The 18156-nt window shown below is 39.6% G+C and overlaps 1 protein-coding gene across 1 annotated transcript in view; it reads right to left on the bottom strand.

Annotated features, from left to right (window-relative positions):
* The window catches only part of odad2 (outer dynein arm docking complex subunit 2), a 68352-nt gene that overhangs the window by 8684 nt on the left and 41512 nt on the right, over positions 1-18156 (bottom strand). Inside the window, 5 exon segments of the mRNA XM_051123731.1 lie at positions 1718-1939; positions 3129-3295; positions 3298-3316; positions 8879-8993; positions 13067-13309. Of these exon segments, the coding sequence (XP_050979688.1) occupies positions 1718-1939; positions 3129-3295; positions 3298-3316; positions 8879-8993; positions 13067-13309 (766 nt within the window).

The following is an 18156-nucleotide window of genomic DNA, read 5'->3' as shown; positions in this document are numbered from 1 at the left end:
AAAACATTCGCCTTAACGATTTTTGCAAATTGGACATTACTCTTTTGGAACACCCAAAGTTCAGTCCAGCCTCCAATTATGGGCTGAGCTGAACCACATTCACTGCACCAGCACATCAGACTACAGCACACCATTAAAGGAACATGGGAAAAAATATTTGGCTGCAACACGACAACCACTCTCATAATTTATATCCAGTTGTTATTGGGGGTGTGGGGGAAGCTTTTTAACTGTATGTACGAGCTCTCGAACAGTTTTCTCATGTGAAAATCTCATTGGGAAAGTGAAATGTGGTTACATTTGAATATTGGCAAAACAAGTTTTTTCTTCCTAAATTGAATTACAGTGTACATGGCAGAAATAAAACATCATACGTCTTTTATTGAAGAATACGTAGTGTTCGGGTTGAAAGGAATAGTTTGTTTAAAGGTTACGCTAACCACCAGGTGACATTATAGAGCTCTATAATAAAATACATTAGGTTTTTTTTGAGCTGCTGCAGTCTAGACCTGTCACTCCAACAGCCACATCTTGAAATGCTTGATTTTTGGCTTTAGCCGAGAGCAGTTTTCCCTAAATAACCCTGCAATAAAACCTACATCACACCTAACACATAAATCCGTTTAGTTACTTGTAAATTGAGCAATTATTACGGAAAGTTTTAAAGACCATGTAAGGCATTGTTGTCTAACATAGCGTGTATCTTTTGATTTGTGCGCCGTATTGAGTGGATTCCAGAAAGTGCCACTCAGAAAGTATCCCAGCAGTGTTCTGTCACCCCAGACCAGTCTGTCCTGGCCAAAGTCATGCCACAGTCACATTCTGCTCCTTCTTCCCAGCAGCTTGCTGAGCAACCGTTCCCCGCGCAACAGCCTTTCAATGCTCAGCAGCCCTGGCATGCTAGGGCACAGGGGACAACTGGGGGGGTGGCGGAGCGAAGCACAGTATACACACTGCTGTTTGCTCTGCTGAATTCCCATGACGGTTAGAAAACGCTCTAACTTCCGTCTTCCCCCCCATTAAACCATCACCACAAAAAAAAGAAAGAAAGAGAGAACATGCCTTGTTTTCCCTGCCCTCATTGCTCAAAAAATGTTTGAAACACATCCTTTCAAAGCTCATTAGCGATGTTTTCACATGTCGCAAGCTGCGGTGTGCCAACTCTGCTTGTACTTTGGGGAAATCTCTCAGCCGAGAGATTTTAGAAGCTAGCAATACAAAAAATGAGATGTGTAAGCAGGTGACTGGTATGGAAATATATGTGACCCTGGACCACAAAACCAGTCTTAAGTAGCATGGGTATATTTGTAGCAATAGCCAAAAACACATTGTATGAGTGAAAATGATCGATTTTACTTTTATGCAAAAAAATCATTAAGATATTAAGTAAAGATCATGTTCCATGAAGATACTTTGTACATTTCCTACTGTATATATAACAAAATTTTTGATTAGTAATATGCATTGCTAAGAACTTCATTTGGACAACTTAAAAAGGCAATTTTCTCAATATTTTAATTTTTTTGCACCCTCAGATTTCAGATTTTCAAATAGTTGTATCTCAGCCAAACGTTGCTCTATCCTACCCATACATCAACTGAAACTTTATTTATTCAGCTTTCAGATGACATATAAATCTTACTTTTAAAAAAAATTTACCCTTATGACTGGTTTTGTTGTCCAGTGTCACAAATAAAATTAACTAAAGGATCAGTACCTTCACCACTCTGTTTTCATGCATCATGATGCAGTTGTTCGGGTCTTTAGAAAGCTCAAACAGAGCCCGGGCTGTCGCTTGGTGCACCGAAGGGTCTTTTGAGCGAAGGTAGTGTACCAGTGGGGCTACAGCTCCAGCTTCCCCAAATGATACACAATTGCTCCCCCAAGTACAGCAGCAGGCGATGGCTTCCGCCAGGTATCGACGTAACTTATCATCCCCCTGTAAAAGCACACAAATTGAGGGAGACAGAGAAAACCTGATTAGATACTGACTATTCCACATTTTTAGTATGGTTATGATTGAACATACAGTTATAATTCATTTTCAGTAATAGAAAAAGTACATTAAAAGGATAGTTTACTCAAAAATGAAAATTCTGTCATTAAAGGAGTCATTGGATACAAAATTCACTTTTACATGTTGTTTGAACATCAATGGGTGTTGGCAGTGTGTATGTACAACCACCCTATAACGATAAAAATCCACCCAGTGCTTTTTTTTTAATCCCCAATAATAACAATCACTTCCTCAAATCAGGCTGTTCTGCGATTTCTGGTAGAATGACATAGTTCTGCACAGGCCGCTCCCACGATTGTTAATTGACACGACTGTCTTAACTTAGACCCGCACTGAGTGAGCTGTGAAACTTCAAAAATCATTTCAAAATCATCCTACATCGCTGCTGATGTTCTGACCAAAGTGAACATGCAAAGAAGATCAAACACCCTTAACAAAAAAGGTAACATAGTGATATAGGATGACAGGATGACACTGAGAAACTTTAACATAAACTTAAATGTTATAGGCTTTTCATTACAACCCTAAAGAATCATATCAACTTGTGGCAAATGGGCATCCAGTGACCTTTTTAATTACTCACCCTCATGTCGTTCCAAATCCCTAAGACATTTGTTCATCTTCGCACACAAATTATTATTTATAATTATTTATAAAACGCGAGAGCTTTCTGACCCTGCGTGGACAGCAACGCAACTACCATGTTCAAGGCCCAGAAAGGTAGTAAGGACATCAATAAAATAGTTACTGTGACTTGTGACGTGGAAAAGAATTTGAAAATTGTTGAATAAAGTCATCATTTTCGTTTTCTTTGTGCACAAAAAGTAGCTCATATCTTCATAAAATTAAGGCTGAACAACTGATTTCCCCTGTACTGTTTTAATTTTGAATGTGTCAGTTGCGTTGCTGTCTATGCAGGGTCAGAAAGCTCTCAGATTTCATCAAAAATATCTTAATATGTGTTCCGAAGATGAACGAAGGTCTTAGAACAACGAAGGTTTGGAGCAACATGAGGGTGAGTAATTAATGACAGAATATTGTGAAATGACTAGTAGGACAATTTCAAAGAAGTGAATTTGTAAATGTGAAACATGACTAGATCAGCACTCACGGTATTGGTGAGATTGGCCAGCATGGGAACCACACCATGATCTGTAATAACTGCCAGGTTCTCCACATCTTTGGCAATTTTGGCAATGGCTGCACAAACACTGGCCAGCACATCTTTATGCTGTGATTTTAGCAAGTTAACAATGAGCTCCAAACCACCCACAAAGAACGCACCATTTCCCCAGCATCCTAAAGACAGAAAAAACAAGAAAATGTCATGAACTGTGAAAATGTTTATTTTGTTTATTTATCACGTGTTAAATCGCTAACTGAACCATTGAGAATAACCACTTTTCTCTTACGATATTTGGAGACGCTGCAGCATGCTTTGGGATAAGACATGGTCTGTGAGATTTAGCAAGTCTGTACTCATTCTGTCACATTTGAAACCTCTACATGTCAAACTCAATCAGTCCACACTACCTAGAGAGAATATACTCACCTCAGAGAGGAAATATGGCTGAGAAAAGGAACATCTGTTATTTTTCCCTTTGTCTGTGTTTGTGCTAGTTTTAGGCTTGGTGGCACCATGATAGAGGATGTGTTTTCTCCCAAAGGCCTCAGGTCACACAAAAGCTCATACCAAAGTATAGGGTCAACCACAGTAGAACATTAAACCATTAAAAACACACATGCCCACACATATTGCACAGAAATGGCAACTTTAGGCACTCTTTTATATTCAGTCCAGTCATTTCAGTTGTGCCAGAGGGTATGTAGCATGCCAGCACAGCACCAGACTGTTTAGAAAGACAAAATAGTACAGTGATATCTTTATTGACGGTATAGAGGCATATCATTGTGGTTTTGGAATCAGATAAAACCAAACATTCAGTAAACAACTCAATCTTGTATTCCCACCTGCTATTTTTACTGAATAAAGATGTCACTTTCGATGACAAGGTGTGATTATGGAGTACCACAGGTTGCCGTTTCTGTTTTGGTTATGTACAAGACACAATGTCTTGAGTTTACCTCCGTGCGAATTGGATCCTCCTAACCTAAAGAACAAAGTCTAAAGTCCCTGACCATCTTGTGAGTGGGGTTCTCCTGAGAATAATAGAGTCTGTCCCTCTATAACCTTGTATTTCGCCACACAGCTTAACCCTAATAAACCCTTGTACACAGCACAGTAGAAAGCAGCCTTCCACCCTGCAGACCCAGAAAGAAAGATAAGAGGAGACCCAGAGCAGGTCAAGCGTGCAGAGCAGGGTGAGCCTCTAAAGTGATGCCAAAGGATGAGCTCTGTGTTTAGTGTGTCTGGGCAGAGATCAGGGAGGAGAGGGGAGGAATCCGCAGCGTGTCTCACACAGGAAATGGCAGTACAGGAATACTGATGAACACTGGAAAAGAGAGAGAGAGAGAGAGAGAGAGAGAGAGAGAGAGAGAGAGAGAAGCGGGAGCAGAAGAGGAAGTATGGCAGAGCCACCAGCTGCGGAGGGTCACTGAGGAACCCTTTCAACCCAGGGCCCACAAAAACATCCCCAACTAAGTTCCACATCAGCAAACACAGCACGAAGCGAGACATGCAGAGAGGGAGGAAGAGTGAGGGAGAAAGAGGGAGAACGGATGAAACACAAACAGTGTACAAAAACCAATGTAAGCCAAGCTGAAAGAGGGAGAGGAAAAGGCCCAAGGGAGAAAAAGGAAGGAACAAGATGCTGAGAGTGTGAATATGAGAGACAAAATTGAGGGAACTGCACTCAACAAATATTATAGCATTAAGGAAATTGAGTGTGAGGTCTAACATTTTAACATGTACATTAATGCTTTTGGAAAATGTGCACTATATATAAGCAATAACGTCAACTTATCAGATTATGTTTTTTTGCCTCATGTCACCTGCATCTGGTTGTGCTTGAACACACCACAAATACTACATCCACTGACCAATTAGCATGTACATTCTGTACCTGCATGAGAGGAGGGTCTCAACTCTCCATACCAGCAGGTGGCAGTAGCCTTCATTCATCATTCAAAAAGGGGACAACGGATGACCTAAGACTGCAGATATGCAAACCATAAACAAATCTTGTTCACCACAGCTTCTTTGCATGTGTCTGATCAGTTGAGTCCTTTGTGTGCCCTCTTAGCTTTATCATTTGTATGCTTTAATCACTTCCATTATTTTGTGCACTGGTTCGCCAAGCTGAACAGACAATCAGAGTGATCTCTCTCACCAGCCAGCTCTGCAACTGATTCAACATGTTCAACTAAGTGTCACTAGTGCGGGTTAACAGACAGCTTAGTGTGTCATGACTTTTAAGAAACCAATGCATTTCTAATGAAAACAAGGAAAGAATTAAAGCTGCAGGCAGTGTTGAAAGGGCTCTCGCATCCGGGCTCACCCAGTGGCTTTAGGAAAACAGTGAACGGTGAGCAAAATGCATTTAAAGTGGTAAATATAGAAGGAATATGTCAAAGTCATTCATATGTGCCAAACTTCCTGCTGCCAGTTGGTGGCGCTATGACTATCAGTGAATACTGACATGGTAGATGTCTTCAAGCCAGGACTTTGATACAAACATAAGACGTTTGGTGCAGATTGGACATGGTATGTTTAAGTAAGTGTAAAACATGACATATCCTGTTGCCAACAGGTGGCACTATGATTATAACTGAATATTGGCCTTCAGATGTCTTCGGACAAAGACTCTTACCAAACATGTGAAGTCTGGTGCAGATCGGACATTGCATGTTTAAGTCCTGTTCCTGTTGCCAGCAGGTGGCGCTACGATTATAAGGGAACATTAGCCTTTAGATGTGTTCAGGCCAGGACTCTTATGAAATGTGTGAAGTTAGAGGCAGATAAGATATTGTATGGCTGAGTTACAACAACTTTCTTTTCCATAGCGAAACATCAAAATTTGTCTGGCCTCCACAGACACGCTCTTTAACAAAAACTCAAGATTTTCTCAATTTAACATTGCAAAGGCCTTTAGAGTAGACTGACCAAATATTATGTTGATGTCATTAAATCTCTAGGAGGAGTTTGTTAGAGCATAAAACATGCCACTTCCTGTTGTCAGCAGGTGGTGCTATGACCATAACTGAATATGTGCATGAGTATGTGTTCAAGACAGGAGCCTTATCAAACGTGCAGTTTGGGCCAGATTGGACATTGCATGCCTGAATTATAACAACTTCCTGTTTCATGGCAAAGTTTGTGTGGCTGGCACGGACACGCCCTTCAACGAAAACTCAAGATCTTTGTAATTTAACATCACAAAGGGCTTTAGATTACACTGACCAAATTTGGTGTTGATCTGTTTAAATCTCTAGAAGGAGTTTGTTTAAATACAATGCCTGAAAATGATTGTATTTAATTTAAAAAACCTTTTGGGTTTTGGACTTTGTACCGACTTTTTGTAGGTATTGGTGTGTTACATGTGTGTACCAAATTTCATACATGTATATAAAACAGCTTGAGTGGCACTTTTTATAGGTGGCGCTATCGAGCCATTTTGCCACACCTACTTCTGAAACCCATATCAGATCTAAATTTTCGCTACTTCTGTTGCATGTGCAAAGTTTCATGGGTTTCAAATGTTTAGACCCTCAAAAATGCTATTCATTTTGGAGAAGAAAAAGAAACAGAGCAATTCCAATAGGGTCCCCACACCTTGGTGCTTGGGCCCTAATTAGAAAATCTATCCAAAAAGGTTTTTTTTTTATTCAAAGCAGTCTGACAGAAATTTCAGAAAGACTTTGTACCAGTTGTTAACAACTACTTACTGCTATTGGTCCAAAAATATGTGACCCCCACCAATACATTTGCAAAGATTATGCCGCTACTCAGCTGCTTTGATTTTATATCTAGATCTGATTCAAAAACAAGTTGGGGTTTCGCTGCCTTGCTCAAGGTCTTGCTCAGTAGTACTGAGAGTGGAGGACAGCGCTTGTACATTCACTCGCCCCAAATACAATCCTTGCCGGTTACAAGTCTCACTTTCTGACCATTAGGCCATGACTGCCCCATTGGGGGCTCGTCCGGGATGTACATATAATCAGTACATGCATTCCCTGGGAATCAAATCTAGTAATTCGCCCACCTTCTAGAGAGACACTACAAACATAAAAAACCTACTGAAGGAATTTTGTGGAAGACAAAAGATTCCCCCATACAGATTTCACATTGGGCTCAAGTTGATTCGCCATGTTAACCAACAGAAAAGTGTTTGGTTTAAAAGTTATTTCTATGTGAGCAGTGCTTCATACATCATTACACTATTGGACCTTTTATTGCGAACAAAATTTCACAAAAATCTCCGATGTGACCACACCTTGATTCTTTGGACCACATAGTTGAACATTCTTACAGTAGCTAATAATCACTAGAGGATTCATAGTAACTACAGCTGTGAGCGTGTGTTTGTGCGCCAGTAGGGATTTTGAAGTCCCCAGATGCGGTTCCTCAAGCATGATTCTCATAAATCTGGCCCTGGAGCTGCTAACTCAATCCACATGGGCCTTTATCTAAATAACTGCTGCTGTGAGGCTGAACAGGTTCCTGGGCTGGATGGGTACATAATTTCACAAAGCCCTTGCCACCAACCCTCACTGAATGTGCATGCTAAAGACTGCTGACCCATTGCAGACCATAAAGTGAACCAGCGTTGTTCTAGTGACACATCACAGCCAGGGGGCTACACAGAGAAAGAAAGGATAAGAAATTCTTCCTGAGAAAAGCAGAAAACGTGGTTTAGAAAAACTATAAAGATACATTACACAACAATGCTCTTTTATTTGTAATTGTGCTGGTAATCTACAAGAACAATAATGCATTTGTGTTAATGCCTTACACAAGAGGCTTAGGAAAGCAGACTTGCTCTGTGCCAGCTATGAGATTTATATCCTATATATAGATGAGACCAACTGCTTTGTCCATATACTGGATGTTGTAATTCTGAACGTGTGATTTCTATGTTTACTTGTGGACTGATGGAAAGTTAATGATATAGAGGGCAGCGCTCTAGCTTAAATGTGCATTCAGTAGTAGTTCTTCATGTTCTTTCAGTTTAGATACCACAATGGCATTTAGATTTGGGTAACTTGGCCATCTCTATTCAAGACTTTGCGTATCTACAAAAGTGACAGCCAGTATTTACAAAAAATTACAGATAATTTACTCACCCCCTTGTCATCCAAGATGTCTTTTTTTCAGTCGTAAAAGAAATTAAATTTCTTGAGGAAAACATTTCAGGAATGTTCTCCATATAGTGGACTTCTATGGTGCCTGTGAGTTTGAACTTCCAAAATGCTGTTTAAATGTAGCTTTAAACAATCCCAGACTAGAAAGAAGGGTCTCATCTAGCAAAACGATCAGTTATTTTCTAAAAAATACAATTTATATATACACTTTGTAAACACTGGGTCGGTACTTCTGCAGCGATGTAGGGCGATTTTTAAGTTGGAGGAGAAAATGAGATGGGAGTTTTTCTACATTCCCTTAACTGCACTGTAATCTTTTTAGAAAATAACCAATCGTTTTGCTAGATAAGACCCTTCTTCCTTAGCTGGGATCGTTTAGAGTCCTTAGAAGCTACATTTAAATTGCATTTTGGAAGTTCAAACCCGTGGGCACCATAGAAGTCCACTATATGGAGAACATTCCTGAAATGTTTTCCTCAAGAAACATAATTTCTTTACGACTGAAGAAAGAAAGACATGAACATCTTGATGACAAGGGGGTGAGTACATTTTCTGTACATTTCTGTTCTGAAAGTGAATTTCTCCTTTAATTAAACCTACCTTTGCATTCTCAATACAGGGACAGATGGCCCAGGCAGCACTGGCCTGAACTTCTGGATTGGGGTTCTTCAGCAAAGACCAAAGAAGGCGCACACCATCAAGGCGATCGATTATCCTGAGAGAGAAGAATAACAACTTGTAACTTCTGGACACTGAGAGAGATGTCACATCAACCTGATTTATCACTCCCCATTACATAGTTTACAGTGCACTGTACAGTGTAAGCTCATGACTTGTTTTCCCAACATGTTTATATGTCTGTTTTTCCCAGGGTTCAGTTTGGCTTTGCAGCAGACTATCCCTCCTGGTGTGATGATGAAAACATTCCAGTAGCAGATCAGAAAGCTGCTCAGCATGGCTTTCCCATCACATCCCACCTGCTCAGTCCCCTTACGCCGATACCCCCTGCTCACCTTCCAAACCTTCCAACAACTCCATTAAAACATGTTCGCATCAGCCTGGCCGAGGCCTGACCCGTACAATGCTTTTAGGAGGTCCGTGCGGATATTTATAGCAGACCGTGGACAAACACACACATTCACACACACTTGCACCAAGCGCACCGTTTAACTCGGTTCCTGTCGGCGACTCGGAGGAAAAAAACCCAGAGAAAGTACGTTTTCCAAGTCAAACATTCTCAGAGACAAGTCTTTCTATATTTCACTGCTTCTGAGTGAGGTTTACTTAAGAACAGGCTGTATTTCATACTGCGGATATGATTCTACTAAAGGATGTAGTCAGGCTCTGGGAAGAACGGGAAAATGACTCTTCAGTGCGGTCCGTTTGTCAGGTATAAATAACATGTAACCTGTTTCCCATGTGTGCATCCAGCGACAAGGCCGACATTCAATGCTGTCATAATTGCTAAACCACGCCGCAAAGAGGGGAACCAGTGAACGGAGGACGGGCCGAGCACTGGTCAGAGCCTTCTTAACGCCAAGCGTACCCCCCGACCCCGTCCTGATAATAAATCAGTTTGAGAAGCATGATAACAAGGAGAGCCCCACGCTATCCTGAGAGGCCACTAAATCCTTCAGGAGAAGGACATAATGCTGCACTTGAACAGGTAAGATGCACTCAACACTACAGTAGCACGATGTATCTACAAATCAGTCCCTGGGCTGGTTTTGCTGTGGAAGTTTGCGTGTTTGACAACAACAGTGGAAAATTTAGTTGGCCATTAGATGTATAAAGCTGTAATACTTCAGTAAATCATTTTGAAAAGGTACTTAGTGTGTTTTCAAATTGACCAATTATTTATTAGAGTTCCAGAGTATTTTGTACCATGTGGAAGGCAGATCGTCATGGATTCCTTTTACTGCTTTTAATTTCAGAAACAGGCCTGAACATATTGTTCTACAAAAGAAAACAATGATCAAATACGAGCTATGCTAATTGCTTTGTAGACTACTGTGCTTAATTCTCAAAATAAACCATCAACACGGAACAAAAAGGATTGAGAAGCATTAAAAAAGACTCTTTTGTTACTACAAGGAAATGGGAACAAAAAGGCAGGTCCTAAATATAGATTCCATGAGAAAACAAGAACAACATGTTCAAGAGCTGTTACATAGATCTACAGGACTGACATTCTTGGTCAGTCAAAGAGTTAAATGAAATGAATGACCTTATTTCTTTAAAAACAGGCTTTGTGGACTTTTACTACACCACTGTGGTTGCTCACATCCATAAACGTATTAATGTTTCAGACAAAGGCTGTGTGAGCTTGGGTGCCGAAGAGAAGGGAACAAAACGCTCTTCATTTGTGTCCAGCATTAATTAAGAAGGGGACTGCAGTCTATAACAGCCTTGTAAAAGCAATGAGAGTCAGATGTGCTAAATATACAGAAAACCAATACTCCAATCTCTGTGAATGTGTGAATTACATGGCAGTTTTGTGCTCTGCGTATATTAAAGACAATGATACTTGTTTTTCTGTTAGTTAAAGGGATAGTTCACCCAAAAACAAAAATGATGTAGAAAAGAGAGAATTGTTGAATAAGGTCATTATTTTCGTTTTCTTTGCACACAAAAAGCATTCTTGTAGCTTCATAAAATTGTGGTTAAACCACTGATGTCATATGGACAATTTTACAGATGTCCTTACTGCGTTTCTGTGCCTTGGTAGTTCCCTTGCTGTCTATAGAGGGTCTTAATTTGTCTTCTGAAGATGAACGAAGGTCTTACAGGTTTGGAACGACATGACATTTGTTTCAGAAATCAAACTATACTGGTCTCAATGTATGTTTTTTATTCACTAAAAAGAATTCATGACTTACAGTTGAGTTCAAAAGTTTACAGAATCTGCAAAATGTTAATTATTTTACCAAAATAAGAGGGATCATACAAAATACATGTTATTTTTTATTTAGTACTGACCTGAATAAGATATTTCACATAAAAGATGTTTACATATAGTCCACAAGAGAAAATACTAGTTGAATTTATAAAAATGTTCAAAAAGTTTACATACACTTGATTCTTAATACGGTGTTGTTACCTAAATGATCAACAGTTGTTGTTTTTGTTGTTGTTGTTGTTGTTGTTGTTGTTGCTGTTATTTAGTGATAGTTGTTGAGTCCCTCGTTTGTCCTGAACAGTTAAACTGCCCGCTGTTCTTCAGAAAAATCCTTCATTTCCCACAATTTTTTGTTTTTTAAGCATTTCTGTGTATTTGAACCCTTTCCAACAATGACTGTATGATTCATCTTTTGACACTGTAGACAACTGAGGGACTCATATGCAACTATTACAAAAGGTTCAAACGCTCACTGATGCTTCAGAAGGAAAACAATGCATTAAAAGCCAGGGGGTGAAAATTTTTTGAATTTGAAGATCATGGTAAATGCAACTTAATTTGTCTTCTGGGAAACATTTAAGTATCTTCTGTAGCTTCTGAAAGGCAGTCCTAAATGAAAAAATGATACTTAGGCAAAATAAGAAAAATTTACACATCTTCATTCTGTTCAAAAGTTTACACCCGGCTCTTAATGCATTGTTTTTCCTTCTGGAGCATCAGTGAGCATTTGAACCTTCTGTGATAGTTGCATATGAGTCTCTCAGTTGTCCTCAGTGTCAAAAGATGGATCTCAAAATCATACAGTCTTTGTTGGAAAGGGTTAGAATACAGAACTAATAAAGAATTTGTGGGACCAGAAGGATTTTTCTGAAGAACAGCGACAGTTTAACTGTTCAGGACAAACAAGGAACTCAACAACTATCACTAAACAACAACAACAACAACAAAAACACAGCTGTGGATTATTCAGGTAACAACACAGTATTAAGAATCAAGAGTATGCAATTTATTTATTTATTTATTATTTTCTCTTTTGGACTATATGTAAACGTCTTTTATATGAAATATCTTATTCAGGTCAGTACTAAATAAAAAATAACATGCATTTTGTATGATCCCACTTATTTTGGTAATATAATTAACATATTGCAAATTCTGCAAGGTGCTTGTAAAATTTTGACCTCAACTGTATTTGTTAGCAAATTAGACTACACTGGTCATTTGTTTTTGCATGCAGCCTGTGACAGCACCTGAAAAGATGTTTTTTTGCCATTATTTCATGATTACACAGCTTTTTATTGCATGGCAACACAGACTATAATCTACTACAATACAGTAAAGTGCATGGGGTGAAAAGCTGAAAACGACATTCTGTGTACTTATCTGTGCTTATGCTCGCCTGCCTGTTTCTGTTTAGCAAGTTGAAATGGCCGTTGTCAGAAGTGCTTTGCAGCTTATACAAACTGACCGCATTGAGACAATAAAAGGCCTCCACCCTGGCCGCAGCTATGAGTCTCACAGCAGGTAGAGTAAACACAGATCTCCGAGCCCTGTAATTACAGCACCAGGGCTGAGGGCTCTTGCCCTGCATGTGTGGAGTGTGGAGACTGGTCAAGCAGCACATCCCAGGGCCCGCTGGATCCGCCGTAGAAGCGGTGAACATGGAATCTTTTACAGAGGACAAAAACAATGCCTTGTCATCCTAAACTGAGTCAACGGCAACAATGAGAGGGATTATAAGGCCAAGGTTGGACACTGTGAACATTGTCAGTTGCTGGATTGTTTCTGGACAACCGTTCTGGATCCAGGTTAATTAGGCAATACAAAAACAGTGAAAACAGTCTGAGTGTTATTATTTGATTTGTAAAGTGGTAAGAGGTAAGACTTACACCATGTTCTCAGGGTCAGTGGCACAGGCTCCCACGGCTCTTGTGACGTTGACCAGAAGGGCCTGGTTGGTGCCGGTGAGTAAGTTGACCAAAGGCTGGATACCACCACTTTTGCGGATAGTGGAAAGATTCTCCAATATTTGGGCACATTCTCCCAAAGCGCCCACTACATTAACAAGCACCTCTTCAGGTTGGTCTTTAAGGAGGCCTACCAGAATTTCTAGTGCCTTATACTCCTGAAACCTGTGAGAAAGAAAGAGAGCAAGAAAATTATTACTCATATGCAAATACAAAGTGTTTTCAATAGGGCTGGCAAACGATTCATTGCGATTAACCGCATACAAAATAAAAGTTTGGGTTTGCCTAATATATGTGTGTGTACTGTGTGTAATTATTATGTATATATAAATACAAGCACATTCTTGTATATACGCTGACCAAAATTATAAATGCAACACTTTTGTTTTTGCCCCCATGAGCTGAACTTAAAGATCTAAGACTTTTTCTATGTACACAAAAGGACTATTTCTCTCAAATATTGTTCAAAAATCTGTCTAAATCTGTGTTAGTGAGCACTTCTCCTTTGCCGAAATAATCCATCCACCTCACAGGTGTGGCATAACAAGATGCTGATTAGAGAGCATGATTATTGGACAGGTGTGCCTTAGGCTGGCCACAATAAAAGGCCCCTCTAAAATGTGCAGTTTTATCACACAGCAAAATGCCACAGATGTCGCAAGTTTTGAGGGAGCATGCAATTGGCATTCTGACTGCAGGAATGTCCACCAGAGCTGTTGCCCATTAATTGAATGTTTATTTCTCTACCATAAGCTGTCTCCAAAGGTGTTTCAGAGAATTTGTCAGTACATCCAACCGGCCTCACAACCGCAGACCACGTGTAACCACACCAGCCCAGGACCTCCACATCCAGCATCTTCACCTCCAAGATCGTCTGACACCAGCCACCCAGACAGCTGCTGCAACAGTCGGTTTGCAAATGCTCACTTTCGATGGCGTCTGGCACTTTGGAGAGGTGTTCTCTTCACGGATGAATCCGGTTTTCACTGTACAGGGCAGATGGCAGACAGCGTGTATGGCATTGTGTGGGTGAGAGGTTTGCTGATGTCAACGTTGTGGATTGAGTGGCCTATGGTGGCGGTGGGGTTGTGGTATGGGCAGGCGTATGTTATGGACAATGTACACAGGTGCATTTTATTGCTGGCATTTTGAATGCACAGAGATAACGTGACAAGATCCTGAGGCCCATTGTTGTGCCTTTCATCCACGACCATCACCTCATGTTGCTGCATGATTATGTTGCATGTTGCAAGGATCTGTACACAATTCCTGGAAGCTGAAAACATCCCAGTTCTTGCATGGACAGCATACTCACCGGACATGTCACCCATTGAGCATGTTTGGGATGCTCTGGATCGGCGTATACAACAGCGTGTTCCAGTTCGTACCAATATCCAGCAACTTCGCACAGCCATTGAAGAGGAGTGGACCAACATTCCACAGGCCACAATCAACAACCTGATTAACTCTATGCAAAGGTGATGTGTTGTACGTGCGTGAGGCAAAGGTGGTCACACCAGATACTGACTGGTTTTCGGACCCCCCCCCAATACAGTAAAACTGCACATTTTAGAGTGGTCTTGTATTGTGGCCAGCCTAAGGCACACCTGTGCAATAATCATGATGTCTAATCAGCATCTTGATATGCCACACCTGTGAGGTGGATGGATTATCTCGGCAAAGGAGAAGTGCTCAGTAACACAGATTTAGACAGATTTGTGAACAATATTTGAGAGAAATAGGCCTTTTGTGTACATAGAAAAAGTCTTAGATCTTTGAGTTCAGCTCAACGTGTTGCGTTTATAATTTTGGTCAGTGTATTTAAGAAATATTTACAAGTATATACTATGATAATACTATGATTCAATATACCACGTCATCAATTGCTTATCTGCAAGAAAAATACCATTTCCTGTTGCTTCCGCACAAGCATTTATGGTGCACTCTTTTCCAAACTTGGGAACATTTCCTCTGTGAACACTTGCTTGTAACTTAAAAAAAACTAAAATCACAGCTGTTGAAAGCTGTATAAAGTTTTGTAATGAATAGTGAGCTTTTCCCCTGTGTGTTTAAAATTTGGGTTTAAATGTGTGGGATAATGGCAAATCCATGGGAATTCGAGTTGTGTCAAAGTTGTGTCAATATTGCTTTGAAAGAACTTTCTTCAATGGACACAAAAACATGAAATGGTTTGTTTATAATTAGATGAAGCATTTTTTTTCCATCATGCAATGGATTGCAAAAACATGAAGACTCGAAACCCTAAATAGCAACAGGAAGCATTCATAAGGGTTATGGATATCTCGGAGGAGAATAAATCCAGTGATGCTTTATCACCGCAACATTTCCCACGCTGCGCTCAATATGCATTTATGACCACATTTTCTGGTTTGGAGCAAGACAACAAGAGCTTCTGGTGCGATTCTGGCTTTGTTTGCCAAGTAGCGGCAAACTACAGTAAACATTTAAAAGGCATATAATGTGGTCGCAGGGAGCCTCAACTAATCTCTGATGTACGGTTAAGCTATACGGGTGTTTTTATTCACAGTTACGGTTTCTGGCGAAGCTGCCCTGAAGACCATTGAGTGTCCAAGGTCACTTGGCTCTGGTCAAAATCAACCAAACATTTCTTGCAAGTAAAACAAAAATTAAAAGAACAGCTGCCAAAATTAGCTCAGCATAAAAAGGCAAGGCCTACACTTAAACATAGCATGTAAAACAGAGATGCCATCAGTGAAGTGTTATCAGCATGCTACATTAAAGTTGTGGAGTAATTACATGTTACCTCTGATAAATGGACTGTGGGTGTTGTCTATTTTTGTAAAGCCAACATCAACCTGCCAAATAATCATGCCAAGAGAAACAACATGAAACAGCACCGGTCAGTCGCTACCACAAAAAAAGATTAAAAAGTGAGCATGCACCGTTTTAGAGCTCCTAACGGCAGCCTAAATATGCTCTTATTGCCTCTGATTGATAGTATAGAATTAACAGAACAATTGACCCTTTCCTAAAACGCAGTTAAAATATTCCCGACATAGCAACTGTTGCCTTCACCCATTTTCTCAGACAAGCTTTTATAGTTTTCTAATGTTGGTTTCATTTTAAATGTATGCTTTTTTCTTTTGAGTTTACTTTGAGAATTGTTTTCCATCATTCTTTTTGATTTTTAATCATGTCATTGTGTAATTTAGCTGGGTTTCATTGACTAATTTTTGAGAACATTTTACATAGTATTTCACTGTTCATAGAAATCTCCATTCATTTCTATGGGATGTTCTGTAAAGCTTGTCTGAGTTAGCAACAACAAAGGTCAGTAATTTCTAAATGAAGCAATTATGGATCACTTTGATAGCACTACTGTAGAAAAAAGTACAGGAAATCAGTAGTGATGGGTATTTTTTTTTTTAACCGACACACTGAAACCAAGTGTTCGTTTAGCCAAAAAATAACATTCTGGTAATTAAATTTGGGTTGTTGAACTTCGTATGCTGTTCAAATTATAGTAGTCGGCAATGAACCGCATGTCACTAATTTAGCCAAACTAATTTTACAAATTGCTTCTCCAGCATCATGGGTAAACTGCTGTTTACCTGTTGTAATGTATCCATGTTGTGTGCACAAAATAGATGCTGACATGGTAAAAGCACTCCATTAGATAAAAGTCACTGTTTCGGTCAATGATTCCAACCCATTTCAATTATTTTGGCCGATTTAGAATAATCATCACTAGAAATTAGTGCGTAATTAAGTATTTCATGAATTCTTAGCTGAAAGATCATAGATGACTGTGATATTGCATTAATATAACTAAAAACTCCAGTGAATATCACCCTTTGTGTATAATCGAATTAAGGTTATGAGCATAATCATTCTAATATTTTCTTGTTATAATATAACAATTTTAATTTTATGCATCATTAATCAGGTTAATGGTTAACATATGCTTTTCCCAGCACATTTGTGGAGGTCTCACATCCTCTTCGGTCACCGCCACCTTCTAAAAGCCACTTCGACCCAGCCCTGAACCCCTCTTTCTGCTGGACGCACGTGACCGGCCCTCTCACAAGCCACACAAAGACATGCTGTCTACTGCTGGCAACACCAGGACTCTCAGCTTGTGTGCTTTCAGCGGAGAAAAATAAGAAGGAAAAGCACCTCAAAATTATGACCACTGTAAAATACATTCTGAAATGATTTTCGCCTTAAAACGCCAGGCCATGATTGTTTTTGAAATGGCACACTGCGCTTACACCGAGACCAGATGGATCGGGAAAACATTCCCTGGTAAATGATCACTGACCTCGCGCTCCCCTCCCTCGGCAGATTTAATTTTACATAAATGGTTGGTTTGTTTTATTCCAAATGCTGTGTTCGACCTTGATGCTTTATATGTTGAACAAAAAAAATGTAATAAAACCAGTTCTTTCTTCATGTCCAAGTATGCATTAAATATTCTGCCAGTAATACAGTGGTTTTCTATATAGCGGACGTCTAAAACTTTCAACCAGCCACCTGTGCAAGTGAAAGCAGCACAATACAGGCTATCATGGGAAAATAACGGAAGAGGTGTAACTCTATTTAGTTTGGCGCATCTAGTACTAAATGAATCTTTATTATGTTCTGGATAAAGATAAAGAGTTGATATAAGAGCTAATACACTGATAAAAGACCTGGTTCTCTATAAAATATGATGAAAAATAAGATAAGAAAAAATAAGATGAAAAAGTGTTGCAATAATAAGAAAAAAGACAAAAAGACTTTTCTTCAACAGAATCTTAAAGGATAAAAAAAAAAGATTTTTAGAGAAAAAAATCCACCTTTGTGAGTACATAAACTGCAAGTTGATGGGACCCTCAAAGTTAATACTTTAAAAACCACACAAAATGAACACGACTTTAATCTATATCACCTGGCTGATAAATAAATAACACAAAAGCACAGACGACCATCATTTCACAACGTATTTACACTGCCCTCCAAAAATTTGGAAACATTTCAGCATAAATCCT

Source organism: Labeo rohita, chromosome 12 (genome assembly GCF_022985175.1).
Source record: "Labeo rohita strain BAU-BD-2019 chromosome 12, IGBB_LRoh.1.0, whole genome shotgun sequence".
Lineage (NCBI taxonomy): Eukaryota > Metazoa > Chordata > Actinopteri > Cypriniformes > Cyprinidae > Labeo > Labeo rohita.
The sequence above is the reverse complement of the archived record's forward strand: the minus strand, read 5'-3'. Positions and strand labels throughout refer to the sequence as shown.